Here is a 21,746-nt window from a genome sequence, read left to right as displayed (position 1 = left end):
AGTAGTTTGTGGGTGTGTTATGCTCGTGTACGTTGTGTGTCGTAATGCGAAAATATTCCGCGAAATGCATGGCGATTTCACAAAACATTACTGCCTTAGACGTCTTTGTGTCAAAGTTGCATATTTAAAAACACATAATTCTGCGAAAATTGCACCGAGCCGACACTGATCACCGTCAAACGATGCGGCAAACCAGCTGCCACAGTTCTAAATCACATCTCGTTTCATCTGTTCGACATTTTTGCGGCACAATCGGATGCGCGCTTCGGCACACGAGTGTGTTAGCGAGTGTGCAGGCAGTGGTGGTGTCATAAAATGGCAACATTGTTACTTTGACAACATTTTTAGTAGGAAATAAATGATTTTTCTGACAGTTCATTCAACACATTGGCGCTTAAAAAGCTTTGACGGCAACAAACTTAAGATTTCGAATGAACGCGGCTTCTGCTTGATGGCTGTCTGCGCCTGTGCTGTTGCTTTTATTTGGTATCTGAATATCACAAACACTTGGGGCAGACATGCCTCGGCATGGACTTATCAACAAAACTTTGACCCCTTCGTATCAAAAAAATCATAAATACAAACAAATGTAACACCAAGTCGCCACACTTGGCGCCGTCATAAAAATCCATTTTCAAATTCTAAATCAACCGTCACAAACTAGTATTCACATTACCCTCACACAAATAAAGTTGTTTCATCGGCCAATATATTCCCGAATCAAGAGAGGGAGGTGGTAAGCGAAAGATTAATCATTTGTCGAATATTTAACAAAAATCCCATAAACACACACATACTTGCAATCAACTTCGTAGATCAGACAAATCAGTCAATACCCGATCAACCGGTCAGATGACGAAAGCGTTAGAAATCTCCCCACAGTGCACTCAACGGCAGTCATTGCCCTGTAGGAAATTGCAACCAGCGCTTTAACACTCAACGAAGAGTATGTAGAGCGCGTATATAAAGAGGGAGACTTTAGTCCGTCAGCTCAAACATATATTCAAATATACTCAAAATCCATCATCTTGTTTGTGTTAAGTGAGATTATAATATTTTTTTTGATATCTTTCCTACAGGCACTGCAACAAGCTGTTTCGCACCCACCACATGCTCGCAGGTCATTACAATCGTGTTACTCAACGTTGCTTCTTCAACACCGTCCATCGATAATTAATGATTAACGTTAATTTGTTAGCAGTTTCAACTGATTGGTGAGTAATCAACTAGAAATCAAAGTCAATCATTTGTTGATTTCTAATTTTCTACATTATTTATTTCATAATTCGTTTCTGCCACATTAGTTCCGCTTGCATTTTGTTCTAAGTTTATGTTTAAATCTCGTTTTAGTGGACCCACAGCAGTCACTTGAAGCCAGTTGGCGCCATATCGGCGTTGGGAAGCCAATAAATCATTCGTCTTAGAATTTCAGTACATGACCAGTAAAGTAGATCGCATTATCGTCCAAAATGAGAAATACAAATGGGCGATCGATTGTCAGTTTCGTCTGGAAGAAACGACCTGATCTCTCTAGTATTTGTGAATCTGCGGGAATAGTGTTTAGGAATTGGACGGTAATTCTATGAGACCTGAAAATATTTTATATATACTTACAAGTGGCACCTGAAGCCTCCGAACCTTTTTCGTCCACCGAAATAAATGCCTTGTGCTTCACCTCTGACACAAAGAGCGGATTGTTCGCACCAGTTACCATGTTTGGTAGTTCAGCATCAGAAAACAGCAAATTTAAACCCATCTGCAGCCAAAATAATAAATATATTAGAATTATTCACTTTTTCGAGTAAAACCAACTCACCGTCTTCAAAGGCTCCACCAAGCTTAAGTCGAATTCAATTTTAAATTTCGGCAACACGAGATCCAAAGTCGTTGCTTTCAACAAACCACGCATTTGCTGCAACGTATTGACACTCAGTGTCTGCTCCAATCTGGCAACTCCACCATCTAACTGATTTGGCAACAGTATGAGCATACGCAATGCGGTATTTTGATATGGCAACTCCGCTGCAACCAGATCGAGATTAGGCACTGCGGCATATCTTATATCCACGTCTGTCCGAAACATCATGGGCACTTTTACCCGCTGCGCCGAGTTCACATTAAAATCACGTGGCACAGTGTACGATGGATCGAATGGATAGAGCCACTCCGCCTTGAAGTATATCGCATTCGTCAATACTACAGCAGTGTCTGGTGTCAAGACAGCTGGATCAATGAGATTCTTTATCTTCCCATGCGTTTCGGACTCTACCCAGGCATTAATGCTCTGCGCCGCTTCAACATTCCTTGCGAAATCCACCGTTACAGCCGATGACTGGAAATATCTGCTCAGGAGCGCTTGGTATGACGGTATTATCTGCAGTCGCCTATCGACATAGATGCGATTGGCCATTTCCAATTTACTTTGGGGCGCTTTGACCGCAGTTTGTATAAGTTCACCGAAATCAGCGGCTGCAGCCTCTTGGTTGGCGAAGCGCTCCAGCGAGAGCACGCGTCGCATCTCAGCCGCCGTTTGATTAGCAGCGCCAACATACGTCATCGCCAGGCAGGTTTGCACCGAGGCGGGAGATACGATGATGTTCTCATTCGGCTGATATGTTGTGATTGTTTTGAAGAAGTTCAAGGCGAATTCAGCACGACCTTGACGATCCAAACTACTCGACAATTGCGCGAGCAAAAAGCCCAATAACAATACAACTAATTGAGGCATTTCGAAATCGAATTAGTTATTACATAAATTCAATTAAGCTCAACTCACCTATTTTAGTCATCGCTGCGGCGGCAAGTACGTCAACTCAGTTGGGATTAATAACGAGCACTAAGCGCACAGAGGCCAGCAAATATTTATTTATAAAGTACTCAGAATGAAATTGAGCACTCAACAAGCCGAAAAACACAGCTTCTTCGCTTATCACCTTACACTGTGCAACAAATTTTTGACACCCAAACTCATGACTATGCCTGATAGCCCCACTATCTCGCGCCGAAACATTTTGTTGTATCTTTTTGATTTTTCTTTTTATGTATTCTCTCACGTATATGTGTCTACACCAGCTCTCAGTTGCGTTGAAATTCCAAACTCTATTTCATTCGGTGCATAAATTCGCTGGTGACATGTGCCCAGACATTAATGGCTCCATCGTTTTGGTGAATGGTGAATGAAGATCGCAAAATGTTGCTGGAGGCAAGCAACGTGTTTTGGTTTTCGGTTTTTTCGTTTCCCTTCCTAGCCTTCACCATTCCGCTGCCACCACTATTGCCAGTAATTTTCACCTTTAACTGCAAATCGCGACTCGTTGGTGTTTAATTGGTTGTTCATAATAAAGTTGTTAAAATATCCGCGTTAAGCAACAACAACAATTAGTGAACGGCTATGTGAGGTGACTAGCGACAACAACAACAAATATGAATATATACATATACATATAGACATACGAGTAGACGACAAACACTGCAAAGATCACTTCGAAAAACAACAAATATGTCGATGGCCCCAACAACAATAACAACAGTAATAGCAGCAGCAGATAAAGCTCTGAAATAAATACGTGTTGAGGCGTTGATTGTCGCTGCATTCAGCATGTCATAAACAGGGTACTAAAAATCGGTTTCTCTTGTCTATCATATTTCTCTCGATTAATTCAGTTTTAATTGCATTTGCTTATTGTACATATTGTATGTATGTATGTATGTATGAGCCAACGTTTGTTAGCGCGTGCAAATGATGACTGCGCTGCACATACTCATACTTACATATATCCACCTCATATAGATTATTGAATGTATGTATGTTTTAATTTGCTGTGGTGGAAAGCGGGGTCTTCCCGCGGTGGCGCGGATTACGTTTGTTTTGTAAGTCGAGTATTTTTGGCAGCTCAAGCACTTCGATTGAGAGCAGTAAGATCATTAAAAACTCAATTCTCCACAATACAGGTCGAAATCTGGCGAAAACGTTGGTTCAGCGAAGATCTTTGACAATAAATTCAGTTACCGTCGAACTGTAACGGGACGGAAAATTATAGTTATTTGACAAATTTTAATATTAAATTGGGTCTCCGGAAGGAACTCGGCCATTTCATGAATGTTGAAATAAATAAAACGTGCTTATATGCCCACAAATTCTTACGCTCTCTCTCTCTCACTCTCAGTTCCGAGACCCTCCGAGCACTTTGGAGAGAAGTTGCAAATGTTTACTATTACTCATTCTATACAACACAAGAATCCAAATTAAAGAAAGTTATAAAACCCTGAAAGCGGTTTCTTTTGAGGATACAATCGCCGAGCTGTATCAGCTATCGACAAAACTCAGCAATGCATTGATCAGTAACTATTTAAGGAAGCCGACTGCAGCAAAAATCCATCATCTAAAGAAAAGCAGAGCAACCAGTCAACTCACAGGCACGCCAAATGCTGGTGTTGCAGCATTCATCTCTTGTCGGCCGCTTGTTGCATCAATAAACTACGCCAGCGGCATTTTCCCAACTACGAAAGTGTTAACTCCGAAAACTGCGTACCGCCCTGTAATTATGTCTGGGTTTTCGTATATAAATAATTGCGCCGACGAAATGTGCGGACCATCAAAAAATCAGAAAAACCCGCATACGTTCTATCTCGCTCACGTCTGTGTCTTCCAGACAATTGCTGTCGATCGCGTTGCGGCGGCAGACAGCGTGGCGTGCGAGTTTGATGTGCCACGCCAGGAATGAGTGCATTTGCGGCCGGACGAACGGTTGGCTGGACAGCTAATCGACAGAACGGCAGTCGGTCAAACGATGTTGTGGCTACCAGTGCTGATGCGGACGCCGCTGATAAAGATGCCGTCGTTGATGCTGTTGCTATTGATGATGATGGTGCTGATGATGAAAGCGATCGCTGAAGAAGCGTTGCTTGAAGATACCGCTCGGATAGCCGTCGGAAATTAGTTTTTTTTGTCGAAATTCGCTTCCAGCCACAGTGTTTCGGATGCTAAGAGTTCTTATTAATTTGAGGTTGTTACCGTTTTACTTTTTTTCCTATATTCTGATAATTTTTTTTCCAAAATCCGTTCTTCAATTTTTTTTATTATTCTTTTTTGAGATTTAGAGCAATTATGGTTTCTCTTTTTTGGTTTTTTGGCAGTAGGTCAACTGCAATATTTCAATTCAAGTGTTGAACTGTATACAAGCTTAAAGAAAAGTCCAATAATGTGCGGACAATTCTAATAGGCACCTTAATATTGAGAATTCAGAGCAAAATTTAATGTTTCTGACAAAAACATTTTAAATAAGAAAATCTAATATTTTGAGGTTAGGTCAATTAACTCAAAAGATTATTTATTAATCTGTCATGACTTTCTGTTGTTCTTTAGTTGACTTCGGGAGCGCACTTAAGTTACATATAATCTTAGTTTGAATAGTCTTAATGGCTGCTGGTTCGAAGAAGCCCCTAATATCGATCTTTGGCTTTCTAGAGATGCTCCCACTGCGTTAAGACATTTCTCCCATTTAATTTTAATATTTTTATTGATTGCCTCGCTTCACCGCATGCAATTTGTAGTGACCATGTTTCGCAGCTTTATTTTGACACTTCGAATTTCTGCAAATAAATCTCGGCATTATTCCATAATTCAGATGAAATTTTGTGTACAAACAAATAAGGCGGGAAGGCGGCCGCTCGTTCCCGATCGATGCATAAAAAGGCAAATTTATGAGACGCCGAACAACGGGAGATGACAATGCACGCGCAAACGCAAACGCATGCGCCGCGCACGCAACACCACCTACAGTTCGGCGTGTAGTTTATGCGCATGCGTCGAGTGTCGCCGCGCCGCGTTCGTGTCGGGCGCTGAGTAGTCGGTGCAAGCGGTGCAGCGTTCATAAGTCAAAGTTTACGCAAATAAAAGTGCAAAAGTGCAGCAGCGAGGAAGTGAAATCGAAAAGCAATAAAAATAACAACAACAAACAACAACAACAGCGCGCGCAGTTTGTAGCGGCATTCAACGCTGCGCCGGTGAGCTACACCAATCGATAGTCATTAAATCAAACAGTTAGCCGGCAATTAGTGACGGCTTGCGTTAATCGCCATCGTCAGTGTGTGCATATGCAAATAAATGCTTATGTTTATGTTATGTTAATGCCAGTCAGTTAGTTACGTTGCGGCGTGTGGAGGTGTGCACGGCGCGACCGAATGTAAATGTAAATTGCGAACACAGTAATTTGTTGCAATTATCGTCACTTGAAAGCTGTGAAATGCTGATTTGCAAGTCATCACTTCAATTCAACAACTCGTTGATATGTACAACAACAACAACAACAACATATATGCAATTTAGTTATTATAGAAAATTAGTTGTTAATTCTTATGGCCACTTTTAAACGCTTTGAACTAACGCCATTGATTGTTGATTGTCGCATTAATCACTGAGCTCCACGGCGAATTATCGCCCATATTTGCGATAATAATTCACTTAATGCGATCGCCTGTCGCAAACGCTGTTCTCTAAATTAGTTTGTTTTTCCAATTAGCATACGATTAAAACCACTGCGAAAAAAGTCAGCGACTTATTGAACCCAGTCGTTGATTGTCGAGTAATTAAATGCTATTTTTATGATTTGAACATACAATAAAATAATTGTAACAATTATAAAACAATGTGAGTTAAATGAAAGTCAAATATTTCTGTTGTATTGCTGAGACAGTGTACAGTCCTGCATACCTTGTGTAGCGCACACGTCAGTGGCGACCCCAAAAAGTACAACGAATTCAAAGTGTGATAAATGCCTAACTCTCAGACTCTTCGACTTTTCGATGCGCCCTTACTCGCTTGCGCTTGGCCGCAGCGAATAAATAATATTCGCATGAAATGTGTCGCGTTGCACGGCCGTGATGCGCGCACGGAGGCGGTTGAGGCATGCGCGAAAATGAATGGACAGCGAGAAATCCAGCTTCAGCAGCAGCAGCATTGAGAGCGCAGGCGCCTCGGGCCCACAACGCCATGCCGCTGTGTCTGCTTCAATGGACATTTATGAAATGGCATCGTGGGCGCCCGTTTATGTGGAATTTCATTTAATGCACGCCAGCAACAACAACAACAACACCGGCGTGAAAATTGATATATGTGCGCAGCGCTCATAAAAATGTCAAAAATATGTCGCTTTAGTTTGACTTTTTTCCACAGTGCCCCACTCGCTTGGCGTCTGTTGCACGCATATATTCATTTAATTGGCAATGCAAACACGCTGCTTGATGAGCGGGGAGGGGGTGGCTGCAATGCGCACGCGCGCCACAAACACCTCGAGTATGCAGCAGCGGGATGGCAGTAGGACCGTGCGGCCGTCAATGGCAGCATGTGCCGCACGCATGCGCGCCACCGACACGCAGTGATACAGTTTCAGCAGCAATCGCGCTGAGGTGGCCTCCTCACTGCTGAAAAGGTGCAAAAAAACGATTTTCTTTTGAATCAAACAAGGTGCAGAAATGCGCGAGTGAAGCTCATTTAATGCGCGCATTTGTGTTGCACGAGGTGTTTGTTGCACGTTGAGCTAACGATATGTGAAATCAACGAGCGCACAGTGGAATTGCTGGGCGTTTATGTGACGACGCGCCTGCGTGCATAAAGCAAATTTCACGCAAATCAAAATGTCATAAATATGTGGCTTATGCAGCACGCTTACGTCCGTGCAACAACAATGATGCGCATTAATGCCACACAATCTCGTTTAAGCGAAATGAATTTAATACTATTGTAAAGGGCATTGTAAAGGGCGCGCGAGGGGAGGGTGCTTGGTGCTGTTACGGAGATCGCTGGGCCCTCTCTGACAGGCGCTAAATTGGCGAGATTTCAACATGTCGCCGACAATGCGCTGTGGTGACAGGCCGAGGCGGCCAACCGCTGCAATGGAAAGACAGGAAACAACAAAAGAATGAGGAAGCGCATAGTACTGATTGTTTAGCAGACAATGTGTGGGTGTTTGTCATGCTTCATCCACCGTGTGTTTAACGCTTTTAATTGGTGATCCAAATTCTTCGCAAAATATTTAATTTAAACTTTTTGGAGATAAATGCTCTTGACCTATATGGATTCGTATTCAACTTTGTAGTTGAAATAAAAATGTGGAAGTAATGTATTTAATTCAGTTCTATCTTCGGTAAAGTAAAATCAAATAAATTTAGATATTTTCAAAACATATTCACTTTAAGTCAATAAAAATTTAAATTTCAGCATTTTCAGTTCCAACAACTGGCTTACTCTTACTCCCCAATCGCTGCGCATACATATTTTAATGGCCAATCTAGTAGCACAGCTGGGCATGCTTGCGTTGAAAAAGAAGTAAAGTGAGTTCCAGTGGAATGCAATAAAAGACAGCAGCAAGCTAACACGCATCGCAAGGATTAGGCGGCACTGCAATTCTTCATGTATCGCTTGCAAGCGTGCAGCGTGCAAAGCATTGCTGGAAAACAATAAACCCGAAACAACCCACGTTGCTACTCTGCACTGAGCCATTTGTCTTGTGCTAACAACAAAGAGTGCTGCAGCAAAGTCCACACTGGCAGCCAGTAAGCAGCAATGGCTGTCGAAAGAGGAGCTCAGCTGCAGGAGTGGGTGGAAATGTGGTGTGTGTGTGTGTGTGTGTGTGCAACGAATCGCCATTACACACATGGGAGCCCAGTGGCAGGCAGCAAATTGAATTTAAATGCGTGTTGACCACACGCTCATGCGGCGGAGTTTTTATGTGCTTCTATCTGTACGTGTGTGTGTGTGTTAAACATTTCCGTTTCCGTATGCTACGCGTTGCGGCAATAAATGGATAAAATATGTGTCGCAGTGGCAATCGAGTTCGAGAGTACATGTGGGCGTGTGAGCGCTCCCTTTGGAGCGTCGGCTGAGAGTGCCATAGCGGCAATCGTTAAATACAAATGCTACTTGTGCGGCAATTAAAAATGACAAAATGTCGCCACATCGCAGCAAAAACAATAAAAGCGAAAGCCTCTTGCAAACACAGTTGGATAATCCTAAAATGTATACAATGTGTCCAGTGAGGACCGTTGGCAACAGAAACAATAAGTATACACAAATATAAGGATAGAACCGATATATTGCGGTTGTTGTTGTGAACTAGTAAATCTTAAGCCAGCCTAAATACAATTTATAACACCGTTCCCACGACAGTCGGTTCTACGTAACCGGAACGGACCCGGATTTTTATCCGGCCAAGGACTGCCAAATCGGCAACATTCCTCAAAATTTTCTAGGGAATGTTTTATGCCGCTACAACAACAACAACAATTTAAAATATTTGTAATATGAAAAAAAGCAAATGCTTAGGAGAATGGCTTTGATTGAATGGTTTCCTAAGAGATTATGAAGGTTAGATAAGTCCAATCGTGTAATCTATTTAATAAATATCAACTAGCTGTGTACTTGTTTACCACCTTCATGGGAGAATCTTCAAGACAATACAAAAAGTTAAAGATTCCGCGGCACATGGTTTATTGGATAATGGCAGAGCAGCCCGAAGCCTCATCCGACGATGAAACACTGACGTAGAATGAATGATATTAAGACCAACTTTATCATGGTCTGCAATACCCCCACCTTTTTGGGACTCTGCACAGTGGGCAAGTGCTTGTAATGGACACGCTTAATCACCCACAGCAGCGACGCAATCAGCATCAGTCAGTGGCAATAACGGCAATACGCATGTTTTACTGTAAAAATTTGCACGTTTATGGATGCGAGCGAAAACCAGAAGCAATTAAAACGGATTAAAAGACAAGCGACTGATTTATGGAGGCGAATTGTAAGCACACTTAAAATCTGTGGTCATCTGTGGTCAGCGACCGCCACCACAAAGCGGCGATTACGGGCCACTCTTTGTCGATTTGCGGCAAACAGTCAACCGCCCCTACCCTCTCCCACAAGCGGATTGCTCTGCATTTGCAGCTCTAATTGCAATAATTGCGCAATGAAGCAATTTAGAAGAATCGCTTCGTGCCAAACTATCAATGCGAGAATTCTAATTGAAAAAAGCTCGATGGCAGAGCCACTGCTCGCATTCATTCATTCATTGGCAGCGCCATGACACACAACACATGACAATAAAAGCCCCAACTAACTACAAGCATGCAGCAGTTGGACATCGCGTTGTTGCATAAATGAAGGCGAGTGTTTGTGTGTGTGTGTGTGTGTGTGTGCAGCGATGGGCGGCGTTTGAAAAAGTGTTGCACCGAATTTGCCGCATAGGAAATGGTTTTGTGATCGCGTATTTAGAATTTATATCCGCATATAGTGCACATAAATCTGGCAATGGCACAACATGGCTGTAACAACAACAACAACAACACTGCAAAAAAGAGTAATGGCAAGTGGCATAAAGTGTTGCTGCAACAATAGCCAGCGCTGTTGCTGTTCTAGTTGTTGTTGTTGTTGTCGTTAGAGTAGCTAGAATACACATCAGCATGGCATGCGACATGCGGCAGTTGCAAGCGATATGCTTTCACTCTCCGATTTATCCAGCGTACGTGCAACAGACAACACTACGGTCACATATAGCCATAACTGTGTTGCATGTGTTTGTGCACAAAAATTGTTGTTTGCTACAACATTTATAATTGCTTGTAGGATTTGTAGCTCAGCGATTATTGTTTTTGCATTTCCATGCTTTTATTGTGAATTCGTACGAAAACACACACACACATACACACATAAGTCCATTGACCGCCGCCATATTTTACGAAATGGCCATAGCAAGCGTTGCCGTTAGAAATACAAAATGAATTGCTGCAACATCTGCGCTGCACACACTCACACACGCATGTAAACGAAATAAATATCCGAATGAGTCCACTTGTGTGTGTGTGTGTGGCAGCTCATGTGTTCGGCTTGTTTGCTGTAGAATTTGTGTAAAATCGTTAAAAGTAAATCTTCATTAGATCTGTGCAACACAGCGTAAAACAAGTCTCTGTTTACGTAAATAAAAAAAAAGTATGGCATCTCTGGCTTTCCCAAAGCTTTGGCGTCTATCAATTGATTTACGTGGCGATGCTGTGCCGTTTGTACTGAAATTGATGACAATTCTCGCCATAAAAATTCATTTAATTCTTCAGCCAAAAATTACTCAAAATATCCCAAATCGATAATGGAAATTCAGAAATGCATAAATTAGTTCAAAGATTTTCGTGAGTTAAAATATCGACTTTCGGAGACATGAGCTTAACCCGTCGTTTATAATTTTGAGTCACATCGAACCGAGAAGTATTATTTTTATTTAAGTTTTCATATTATAATCAAAATGAAACGTGAAAGTGAAATTGTCATGCGTTCTCATCATTATGATATTTCATACCTGTCATGTTATGCCACAAAAAGTATATTTCTAGTGCGTATACAATAAATATATGCATTAAGACAAAAATATATATTTTTACAGTCTTTCCTTCAAAAATTCATAAAAAATGAGGTTAAACACGATCGCTGTACTATACCGTTACATGCACGCATTCTAATTTGCGGTTAAGTGGTGAAACTTTTCGTTACTTTTCAATACTTTGTACCACCAACCCCTAATGGAGGGATGATTGCGTTGATGAGATGCCAGGCAAGTTGCCGCATATGACAGCCAACAGAGCCGGACGGGCCAACAGGAGGAAGATGAGCAGTTAACCGCAATTTGTTTAAAAGTTGTAAAAAGCGCAATAAAGATGATTAAAACGTAATTATGTTTAATTTTTACTTGAACTGCCAAAAAGTTTGCGTCTCTCCTACAGAGTATGCACGAGAGGGTACAAAAAAGTCGTTGAAACTGCGGAGCGGGATTATGATAATTAAAGAACTATTTTCGGCTGCCACCAACGTTAAGCGTTGAACGGTTTGGCAGGAGGAGCATGTAAATTAATCTCTTAAAAATTATGACAATCAATTATGAGCGCGAAATGTCGACTTTTTGACAGTTTCGAAGGGTTTCAACTTACAAAGGGTAGACAGAGAATTTTAAGCGAAAGCAAGTTTTAGCTCGATTCACTTATTAGAATAACATTGTTTTTGTAATTGATTAGTGAAAAAGTCGCGTTGCAATTTCTTTTAGCTACAATAAATCACTTGCCACCCCTCTCTCTCTTTGCATGGTATATGTGTTACACTTGTTTTTGGGCAATTATTGATATTGCCACACACGAGTGCCACTTAATCCACCGGGATTCGCAGCAAATGCTTAGACATATATTATTTTTTTATTTGCCACACACACACACACACACACACATGCCGTTCATATGTGGGTTGTTGTATGACGACATTAATGACAAATCAATATAGGAACTGACTCGTACACCCGTGAGCGCTTTTGTTTGCCGGGGTGGCTGGCATGGGCTCACTCCATATTGATTAGCACTTGCTCAGGCTTTGATTCAGCGTATAACATTTCAATTCAATCAATTGAGGGCGAGTATTAATGGTCATTGACACACTCGTATGGGCATAAAATTAATGCGGTCGCACTGCTGCAAATTGAAATGTTTCCGGAAAAATTTATGACTTCTTTCTGCTCGGTAGTTGGTTTTGGCACATTTGTGCACTTGCTGAGGAACATTTGTGTGGATGGGGAGCGGAACAAGTGCACGAAATTTCTCACGAAAGTTGAAGGTGAAGGAGGCGAAAGGTGACGAGATTTACGTTTGTGGGAAATAGTTGGAATATTTGTTTTCTTCATATGAAGCTGGATGAGATATTATTAAATTTCCTTTGGGAGCGCGCTGAAAGTGCGAAGATAATTGTGGGAAAATAATTTGCATTGATATTATTCTTCGAAAAAGCTAATAATTGGCGGAAAATTCGATAGCCGGAAGATAAAAAATTTCAAGTTTAATATTAATATTGAAAAGGTGAAGAAATATAAAAATTGCTGATAAAAAATATTTTTTTTTTAATTTTTTAATTTTTGTAATGAAAATTTTGTTTTTTATATAAATTTATTTTTAACTTTTTATAGCATTTTTATGAATTCCTCTAGTTACATATACCCAAAAATGCAATTCTCCACTTACTGCATAGTCTTTAACACTAAACTAGAAAACAGAAAATATTAAAAACCTCAAATATGTAACCTTTACATCGAATTTATTTGTCGTAAACCATAAAATTTTAAATAATTCAAGTCGACTTTTTATTATCAATAAACAACGCAGAACGTCTCGCACTAACGCCATCCATACATATATACACTTTCTAAGGCCGTGTCGAATGCCCTTAATTTTAACAAAGTCATTAAAATTTCACGTTTGATAACTTTGGGAAACCGCGGGCGGTGGGAGTCCTCAGTGTGCTGTCGGAGTGTGTGGTAAGACGCATATGAATATATGGTTTCGAGCATTAACTTCTTCTTCTATATGCATCAGCTCATTATATGACAAAAACAACAAGCGGCTGATGCGAGAAACTGTCAGCCACACAATTCAACTGGAATTACGGTGTTGACGCTGACGCTGAGTCGTTAACATCACTGCCGTTGGCCACCACAAAGTCACATGCCACGATTATTAGCTGTCGGACGCATTGCACTGCCACAGCAGAGGAGTCTATATCGACTAGGCAACGGCAATAAGCTGCGTCGCCAACCTTTTATTATGTTAAATGGTTTTTTAGTATTATTAAAAAAACATCGGGAATTTCATTTTCATTGCCTGCGCAGCACTTGCGGCCAACAATTAATTGATAAGAGCAGAAGAACACCGCGAGCACAATACATATACACACATACATACATATTCATAAGTGTGTCGTTAGAGAAATTTGAATTTGAATTTGAATTTGAATTACAATTTGATGTTAACGATTTGCAACCCGCAGCGTCGTGCACCATTTGCAAGCGTCTGTTAGTATGTGTGTATGATGCATGCGTGTGGCAAGGCTCGTATTTTCGCCTTTGTTGCATTACAATAAATGTTGACCACATACCTACCTATGTAAAAGTATATAAAACGCCAGGGAACGGCATGAAATTTTTATGGCGACTACACTCTGATACTAAAACCGCCGCAGCCTTTGAACAAACATACCCCCGACCACCAGCAGCACTTGCGGCATAGAGCTAGGATCAAGCACATACGCACACCTATGGACATATGTGGAGAAAATATCATAAAAATGTCTTCAAAGTGCCCGATTAAACGATCATCAAATAACGCGAGGCTTCAATAAGCAAATTTTCAAATACTGAAGTATAACTGTATATGTGTTTGTGGTCAAAATAGTCAAATACTGGCATACATACTATATAAATATGTATATGAAGAATATTATCTTTAAATTTTGTGTTATTGTAAGTGAGACCTCATATATAACAATTAGATTTGCCTCTAGTTGGTTCAATCAAAATCTTAATATAATGTCAAAAGTAGATAAATTAAAGTCACATATGAATGTTCATATATAGACGAATACACAAATAATCTACTCATTTGTGGAATATTTTAATTTTGAACTCAATAAAAGTCGATTTCAATGGAATCGCGTGTGAGTTGGTAAAAACATGCACAAGAGACTTGACAATCGTGGTTGACATGTCACGAAAAACTAACAAACTATTTTATTTACACATGTCAAAACTATAACTGTAGTTACCAATTATTTAGTCTGTCAAAATCACCGTATCAAATGTCACAATGAATGTGTTTAACATAAATGGGTATATTAACTGAAAGAATAGTTTCTTCCATCACATGACACACACACACACATATGTATATACATATGTTGGAAAGTTATAAGCTAAATAATATAGAGAATGTGAAATTAATGAAGCAAGAAAATTTATTTTTCTTTGATTTAAATATTTGTGAATTATATCCATATCCCTAGGAAATACATCTCAGTACGAGGTGTGTTAAAAAAATAACGGGAATTTTAAAATTTACAATTATACAATTTTTTTTTAAGTTGATATACATACCTGCATAGCTCTTAAGCAGTGTTCATTTGTATTCTTTGCTTACTTTGTCTGTAGCAGGAGCTAAGGTTAGACGTGTTTTTATGAGCTTAGCCATTTTTCGTTTGTTGAAAGCTCACACAAATACTGTAACGATATCCTAGCCTCTATATTCGCCATACATGACTATGCGTGACTTTTTTCTGTTTCCAAAAATAAAGAGAACTTTAAGGGGTTATATACAGTTAGACGGCCGAAAAACGTGAATTTTCCAGAATTTTTTCTGAGAAAACTTTTGAATTTATTGATCCAAAAATTTATATTTTTATTTATCTTTTAACTGTATTTTAAGACTTAGTACTAGTAAAAATATTTATTTGAAAAAGAGCTACAGCTGATCTCGAGGAGCACCACTCAAAAAAGACGTTTTGCGGTGACCACTATATCTCGGAACTGGATCATCCGAAATTAAAAAACCAAGCAGATTTCGTTAAAATAATGTTAAATCTAGTAATTAATCGAAGGAATAAGCAAAATAAAATTTTTTGACAAAATGGCGGTTTCTCCAAAAAAAAATCGATTTTTTACCGAAATTTCGGCCTTAAATTGTTTATTAAAAAAAAAAATATTTATCGGAGAGAAAAAATCTTCGATTAATTACTAAAAAATATATTTAAGAAGGTCATGTTAAAATTTGAGACTAATCGGTCTAGAAGTTTTCGAGTAATGTTGGTCACCGACTTTAAAAACACCATTTTGAGAAAAACGCGTTTAAAGTTTGGACCTTGTACTTCCAAGCACTCTGAAACGCCTTTTCAAATTTTTCATTTGCTTGTAACTTTGAAAATATTCACCGGAACGATATGAAATTTTCTGTGTGTATTCTTAAATATATGTACATTAAGAAAATGAAATAAAAAAAATCGATTTTTTGAAAATTCTAACTGTATATAACCCCTTAAGGCAGTAGTCTGCTTCAAAAAATCGATTTTTTTGTTTTGTTTTAAATCTCTTCCAAAACAATCCAAGAATATGTCTTTAAAATTCCAGAGGCCAATTTGACATATTTTCGAAGCTAGAGCAGTTTTAGTGGACGAGCGTCGAACAGACGCGAATGCTCAGGCAGACCCGGCCGAAAACTTTAAAGCGCGTTTTCTCGAGTTTTCATTTTCACAAGTGTTAGAAAATGATGCCGGCGATAACAAAAAGAATATATGTCCGGTCGAAAAAACCCAAAGTGATCTAGCTTCAGTATTAAATTATCTTCTATTTGAACTAAAAAAGTTGTATTAAAGTTAAAAAAGTTGTGTTAAAGTATTATTTAAACTACTTGTTTTGCAACTTAAAGTCAATTCTTTTCTTAAAAAAGTGATTTTTTTTTTCAAACTTCGAAAAAATTTGTAATTTTATAACTTCTTCGGTATTTTTTAGTTCATAAAGAAAAGAAACTTCTAAAAATTAAAAAACAAATTTGGTTCGACTGTTTCAGATGCATCGCACGACCTCCATCACCGGCACCGATTTACAAGTGCAGACTCCAGGCGCTCCAGAAGAATACTTACAACTTTGAAAAAATTTCAATATTTTTTAATAATAAATATTGTTTTTTAAGCCTTAAATATAGTACACTATCGCCTTAAAATTCCGTTTACCGCAATCATTTCCTTCCCTTTCAAAAAACAATTGGTAAAAAACGCTTTTTTCGGCTTCTAAAGCAGACTACTGCCTAAAAGAGTCGTCGTTTTACAAGCATGCGAGAAACCGCTGGAGGAGCCAAGGGCTTTCCAAAAAAATCGAATTTGAGAAGTGTTTCGACGATTGGAAGGAGCGCTGGCATAGGCATCGAATGGAGACAATTTTATTCAAAAAACGAAAATTCCCGTTATTTTTTGAACAAACCTCTAATACCATTATTTATCCAACAAGGAACACCTAATCGTACCCAAATTGTAATGGATAGCTGCATACGTACTTATACTGTATGAAGTATATGGATGTAAAATTAAATCAATCTGCTTTTAGGCGCTTCATAAAGGACTTTTATGAATCTATATACTATTATTATTATTATTAATTATATATAGGATATATACATATATATAATATATTATTTCAAAATTATAAAAATTATATTTATGTTGTGCGAAGGTCAAGCACCTCAAAATATATGAATTTCTCGCCTGTTTACTTTACTCTTTAAATTTACACTACATTCAGCCTCCTTTAACTTTAAGTAAATACTAAGGCAGATGCATAAAAAATCGATATTCCGTTACGTCGTCCACTTTTGCCACTTTTTTACGTTTTTACAGCAGAATTCTTTATGTTCTCCACTATCTTCAGCGTTAACGCAGTGCACCCGCTTCGCCTTTTTCTGCTCCACCACTTTTTCCACCATTTATCAGTTTATGTACTTTTGAACGCAAGCATAAAGTCTACAGAACACATAAGGGTGTCGGCAACCCCAACGCGTCTACTCTCCGTATATTAGATATGTAGAAGCTGTATAGTGGCGCATATTTGTGATTCTATGCGCGTCAGCAGCCGTTTATATCCTTTTTCACAATTTTCATATCATACTCGAGTCGCGCCAAAGCATACTGTCCCAGCCCAAGCATCAATGCGCCCCAAATCTACGCGAGTACATACATACATACAAATACCCTGCTGTTTGTGAATGTATGTATGTGTGTGTGTGTGCTCTCATGTATGGGTAGACATTTCCACAACTCTTGAATGCCGCATTGACATGGCCGACTGCCAACACTGCGGCACCCACCGCCACACCGCCTCACCGCTCGCGACGGCCATCGTCAGCGTCGTTGCCATTTGCCATTCAGCAGTGCCGCCAACACATTAACGCAAATCGTACGTGCCACCGATGTTGAATGCTTGATGCTGCTGCCGCCACCGCACGTTGCACGTTGCTGGCGATGCTTGATGTTGGTGCGCGGCGGTGGCGCTGATGTGACCGTTATTGTTGGCGGGTCGGTGTGCGCCATGCGCCACAAAAGAGCTGTTGAAGTGGCAAATTTTCACAAGCACACCGCAGTGACGACGACGACAACTGCGAAAAACAACAAAAAAAAATGAGAACAAAAAACAAAAGAAAACGAGCAAGCAAGGAAGTAAAGTAAGGAAACGAAATTGCCAATAGCCAGCACGGTTGCCGAGAAAGTTGCAGGAGGCAAAGTAGAAAAAGATTGGCTAACGGTAGTGCGGGCGCTTAGACGTTAGCAGTGAACGCGCCACAAACAAGCGAAGCTTTTTTCCACATTGACTCTGTGTGTTAGTTATGTATGCTCGGAGTTGCTCGTGGAATGGCCGACCTGGGATGTGCCACATTGTCAATCGCGTAAGGACCCACATAAATTTGTATAGCTTGTGAACGGTGTAGAGGGACTCCGGAAGTGCCGTGAAAGAGCACAATTGGTGTCAACACCAGTTCGATGTATTGGCGGTGATGCTGGGGCATTGAAGACATGTCTACATACACAAATAGATGGAAATATGTGTTTACTTGCTTGGACAACAAAATGTGGAGTAGACATTAAAATATCTGCACAGTGGGATCATTACTGAGGAATAACTCGGACAGCAGAGTTTTGAGGGTCCAAATTGAGTATACACCTTCTTGACCAAAAAAATTCAGTTTGGAGTGAAATTTACGAGATTGGTCAGATGATTAAATTTCGTTCAAAAACTATTAAGAATAATAGATTTTCATTTATTTACGAAATTCATTGTCTTAATGCAATAACTTCAGTTGAAATGCGTTTCACTGTTTGCCAGTAAATGGTACTCTTCCAACCATGGAAATCGCGCAAACTCAGTTCTGCGTAAAAAGCCGCATTTCCCCAGAGAACGTGCAAGGCATTAAAGAAAAAACCGTAAAAGAGGCTTCTGCAATATTTCAACACGCCATACACAGCCACCCCCTTTGCGCTGAATACCGTTATTTCTCTCTATCTATCCTTCATCTCGAGAACAAGCACCCACCCACCCACACAGCAGCCACAGCACAAAAAAGGGGAAATTTTTCATGTCCGCTCTCAAAGGAAATCACATAATTAAGGTGAGCGAATATACTCGAAGACTCCTGGTGCCACTGACCCCCATCCCGGATGCGTAGACTCAGACTCATATTGGCAACAGTTCGGCCAAGCGCCACCCTTGAACAGCGCGACGACATTTCCATCTTCATTTAGAAGCCAACACTTCGCCACTCCCCCGCCTCGATCCGCTTACAGACTAGTGGTCTCGCTGTTCATTTATATACTCCGGGAGACTGACAGGCATGAACGATGATAAAGTGAACGACAATGTCGTCGTTAGACAGTTACTCTGCCTGGCTTCACTTCACTGCCTCTCGCCCCCAACCACCTACGCCATCTGCTGGCGGTTGCTTTCTAAGCCGCAAAGCATTAGTTTTTCTTTTTTGGGTCTGTTGTTGTTGTTGTTGTTGACTGTGTGTATGTGACAGACAGCATCCATATGTTACCCGATAATTTGGCGAAAGTTTTAATGAAAGACATGGGAGCCATTTTTGCCGCCATTTTTATGCTTGCGCACACATGCAAACACAACCCACAAATATGCATACACAGTTATTAACAGTACTCACAATACATACATGCATACTTAGGATACATATTTATGTGTGTGTAACTTACGGTTCTTTGGCAAAGTGGGTGAGACGAGTAAGCGCAATTTCTTCCAGCAATTGTGAAAAACAGTTGAGCTTTATTGGGTTGTCTTCTTGCTGTGCGCTAACGGATGTTGTGGTATTCTCTATGTTGACATCTCGTAATGACCAAATTTAATGCAGAACTAGCTGTGTTGATATAATAAAGATAAGATGCCAGCTGCTGAAGAAAAAGAAAACAGTTTGAGAAATAATAAAGTGGGGGGAAGTTGATATTAAGCTAATTAGTGGAGTAGGCAGTCAATAATACATAGGACAGTTCGCAATTAAAGCTGAAAATTATTATATCTTCACCATCTTTCAATAGACCACCTTTGGGTTAGATGTCAGAGTAGATTATTCGATGTGTGTTCAAAAAATAACGGGAATTTTTATTTCTTTTATAATATTTACTAATTCGTTTATGCACATAATCCAGCTTTTTTATAATTTCCGTTACTTTTTGAATACACCGCATACTTACATATATGCTTTGAAAATTTAGTTAAATAATACATGTAAAAAATCGGCTTTGAACTGATTTGTCTAAGAGGCAAGTGATAAAAAAACTTCTTTGAATAAGGAATCAAGGATTCTCATGGAAAAATGGATTTTTTCGTTCCTTGCAAGTCTACTGATGTACGAATTATCTCATATAATGGTTCCTGCGCGGGAAAAATTAGCAAAACAGAAAAAATGTTCGAAAAAGTTCGTAAAAAAGGTGCAATAAACTACAAAACTGTATGTGTTCACACCTAACCTCACAAAGCATGTGTACTCTGGCGGTACTGTCAAAAAATCGCAACAATTTCGCACACACACAAAAAAAATCGTGGAAAAAGTTTAGATACCGTGTATACATACTTACATACATACAACAACAACAACAAGCAGACAGCACAAAGAAAAACGAAGCAGACTCGTTACAAATTCCGATTTCCCGCTGGACTAGCGGGCCAACCCAACTACACCGTTCATCGTCCAACACACATAAAATGGCGAACAGTTTTGACAGTTTGTTATCCATTCGAAGTTGTGCGCGCACATTGTAAATATTTAAAACATAGCGGTTGATTTTTTCTAAATAATTTTTAACAGTTTTCTACAAACTGAAAAAAAAAACCATGCGAGATTCCCAGCTGCCATGTTGTTATGTTTGGACCATAGCACCCGAGGCGTCCAACACCTGTTTTGGTACTACAGCAACAAAAACGACAGTGTCAAGTAATATTTTTGCAAAGTCTCGTCTCTAAGGATAACGGTTTGTGCATATCGCTACTGCGGGCAACCTGTCGTGTAACGGACATTAGTGGACTTCAAACGTAAGCAACAAACATACATATCTACATCTATATATACATATATAGAGACCATTATGGTTTATGTACATTTTTATGATATGACAAGATAAGCGTTTATTTTCTGCTCGAAATATGGAAAAAATGCTGTAATATTTGAATGCGCGCAATGATAACTAAAATAATGCATATTTCTTTGCAAGCTGTCACAAAGTCAAAAATTACAAAAAATATGAAAAAAACAAACTGTTTCACTTTTTGTTGGTATTTACAGATAATTTGCGGTTTCGTCATTTAAGGCTTATTAGTTGGCATTTTAGCGTGCGTGTGAGGGCCTCCTTACATAATACACACTCGCAGGCAATTTGTTGGATTTCCTTGCGGTTTTCCGTTTGTCCGTTAATACTTTTCTCACATAGAGCGCAAAGTTAGCTGTGAAAAACCGTAAACTGTGCGTTTATGCATTTCTCTTTTGCTCCGCCCAGTATCGTTGGTAAAAAGTGGCATGTGTGTAACTGTTTCGCCTTTTTTACAGTATAATTTCGGTTAAAACGCAGAAAGTGCGTGAGTGTCCTGCGTTATTTGCGGTTTTCAGTAGAAAAATGTAATGGAAATTTATCTGCTGCTCTTCAGATATTATTTATTATGACTTATTGTAATAACACTGTGTTTCAGAGAAACAAAAAACTTAGAACTAAAATACTGAATAAATTGTGTAGGACCATATGAATGTATAGATATACATTTAAGTAAAAAATTAAAGAAATTTGAATTTGGATACGTTCTTCAGAGATTGTAAAAACGGTCTTTGCTGCCTTTGGATAAAATAATATTTTCTCCGAAATT

At 39.5% G+C, this 21,746-nt stretch overlaps 1 protein-coding gene across 1 annotated transcript; it reads right to left on the bottom strand.

Moving 5' to 3' along the window:
• Positions 1–1,246: 1,246 nt before the first annotated feature.
• On the bottom strand, positions 1,247–2,935 carry LOC105209718 (serine protease inhibitor 42Dd). Its single transcript, XM_011180291.3, has 4 exons — positions 2,777–2,935; positions 1,817–2,715; positions 1,615–1,756; positions 1,247–1,545 (listed from the first exon to the last, which is right to left on the bottom strand). Exons 1-4 carry the CDS (start codon positions 2,787–2,789, stop codon positions 1,421–1,423), a joined length of 1,179 nt encoding a protein of 392 aa, XP_011178593.2. The 5' UTR covers positions 2,790–2,935; the 3' UTR covers positions 1,247–1,420.
• Between the last annotated feature and the right edge of the window lie 18,811 nt (positions 2,936–21,746).

This window comes from Zeugodacus cucurbitae, chromosome 3 (genome assembly GCF_028554725.1).
Source record: "Zeugodacus cucurbitae isolate PBARC_wt_2022May chromosome 3, idZeuCucr1.2, whole genome shotgun sequence".
In the NCBI taxonomy this organism is placed as follows: domain Eukaryota; kingdom Metazoa; phylum Arthropoda; class Insecta; order Diptera; family Tephritidae; genus Zeugodacus; species Zeugodacus cucurbitae.
This window is presented reverse-complemented; position numbering and strand designations above follow the sequence as displayed.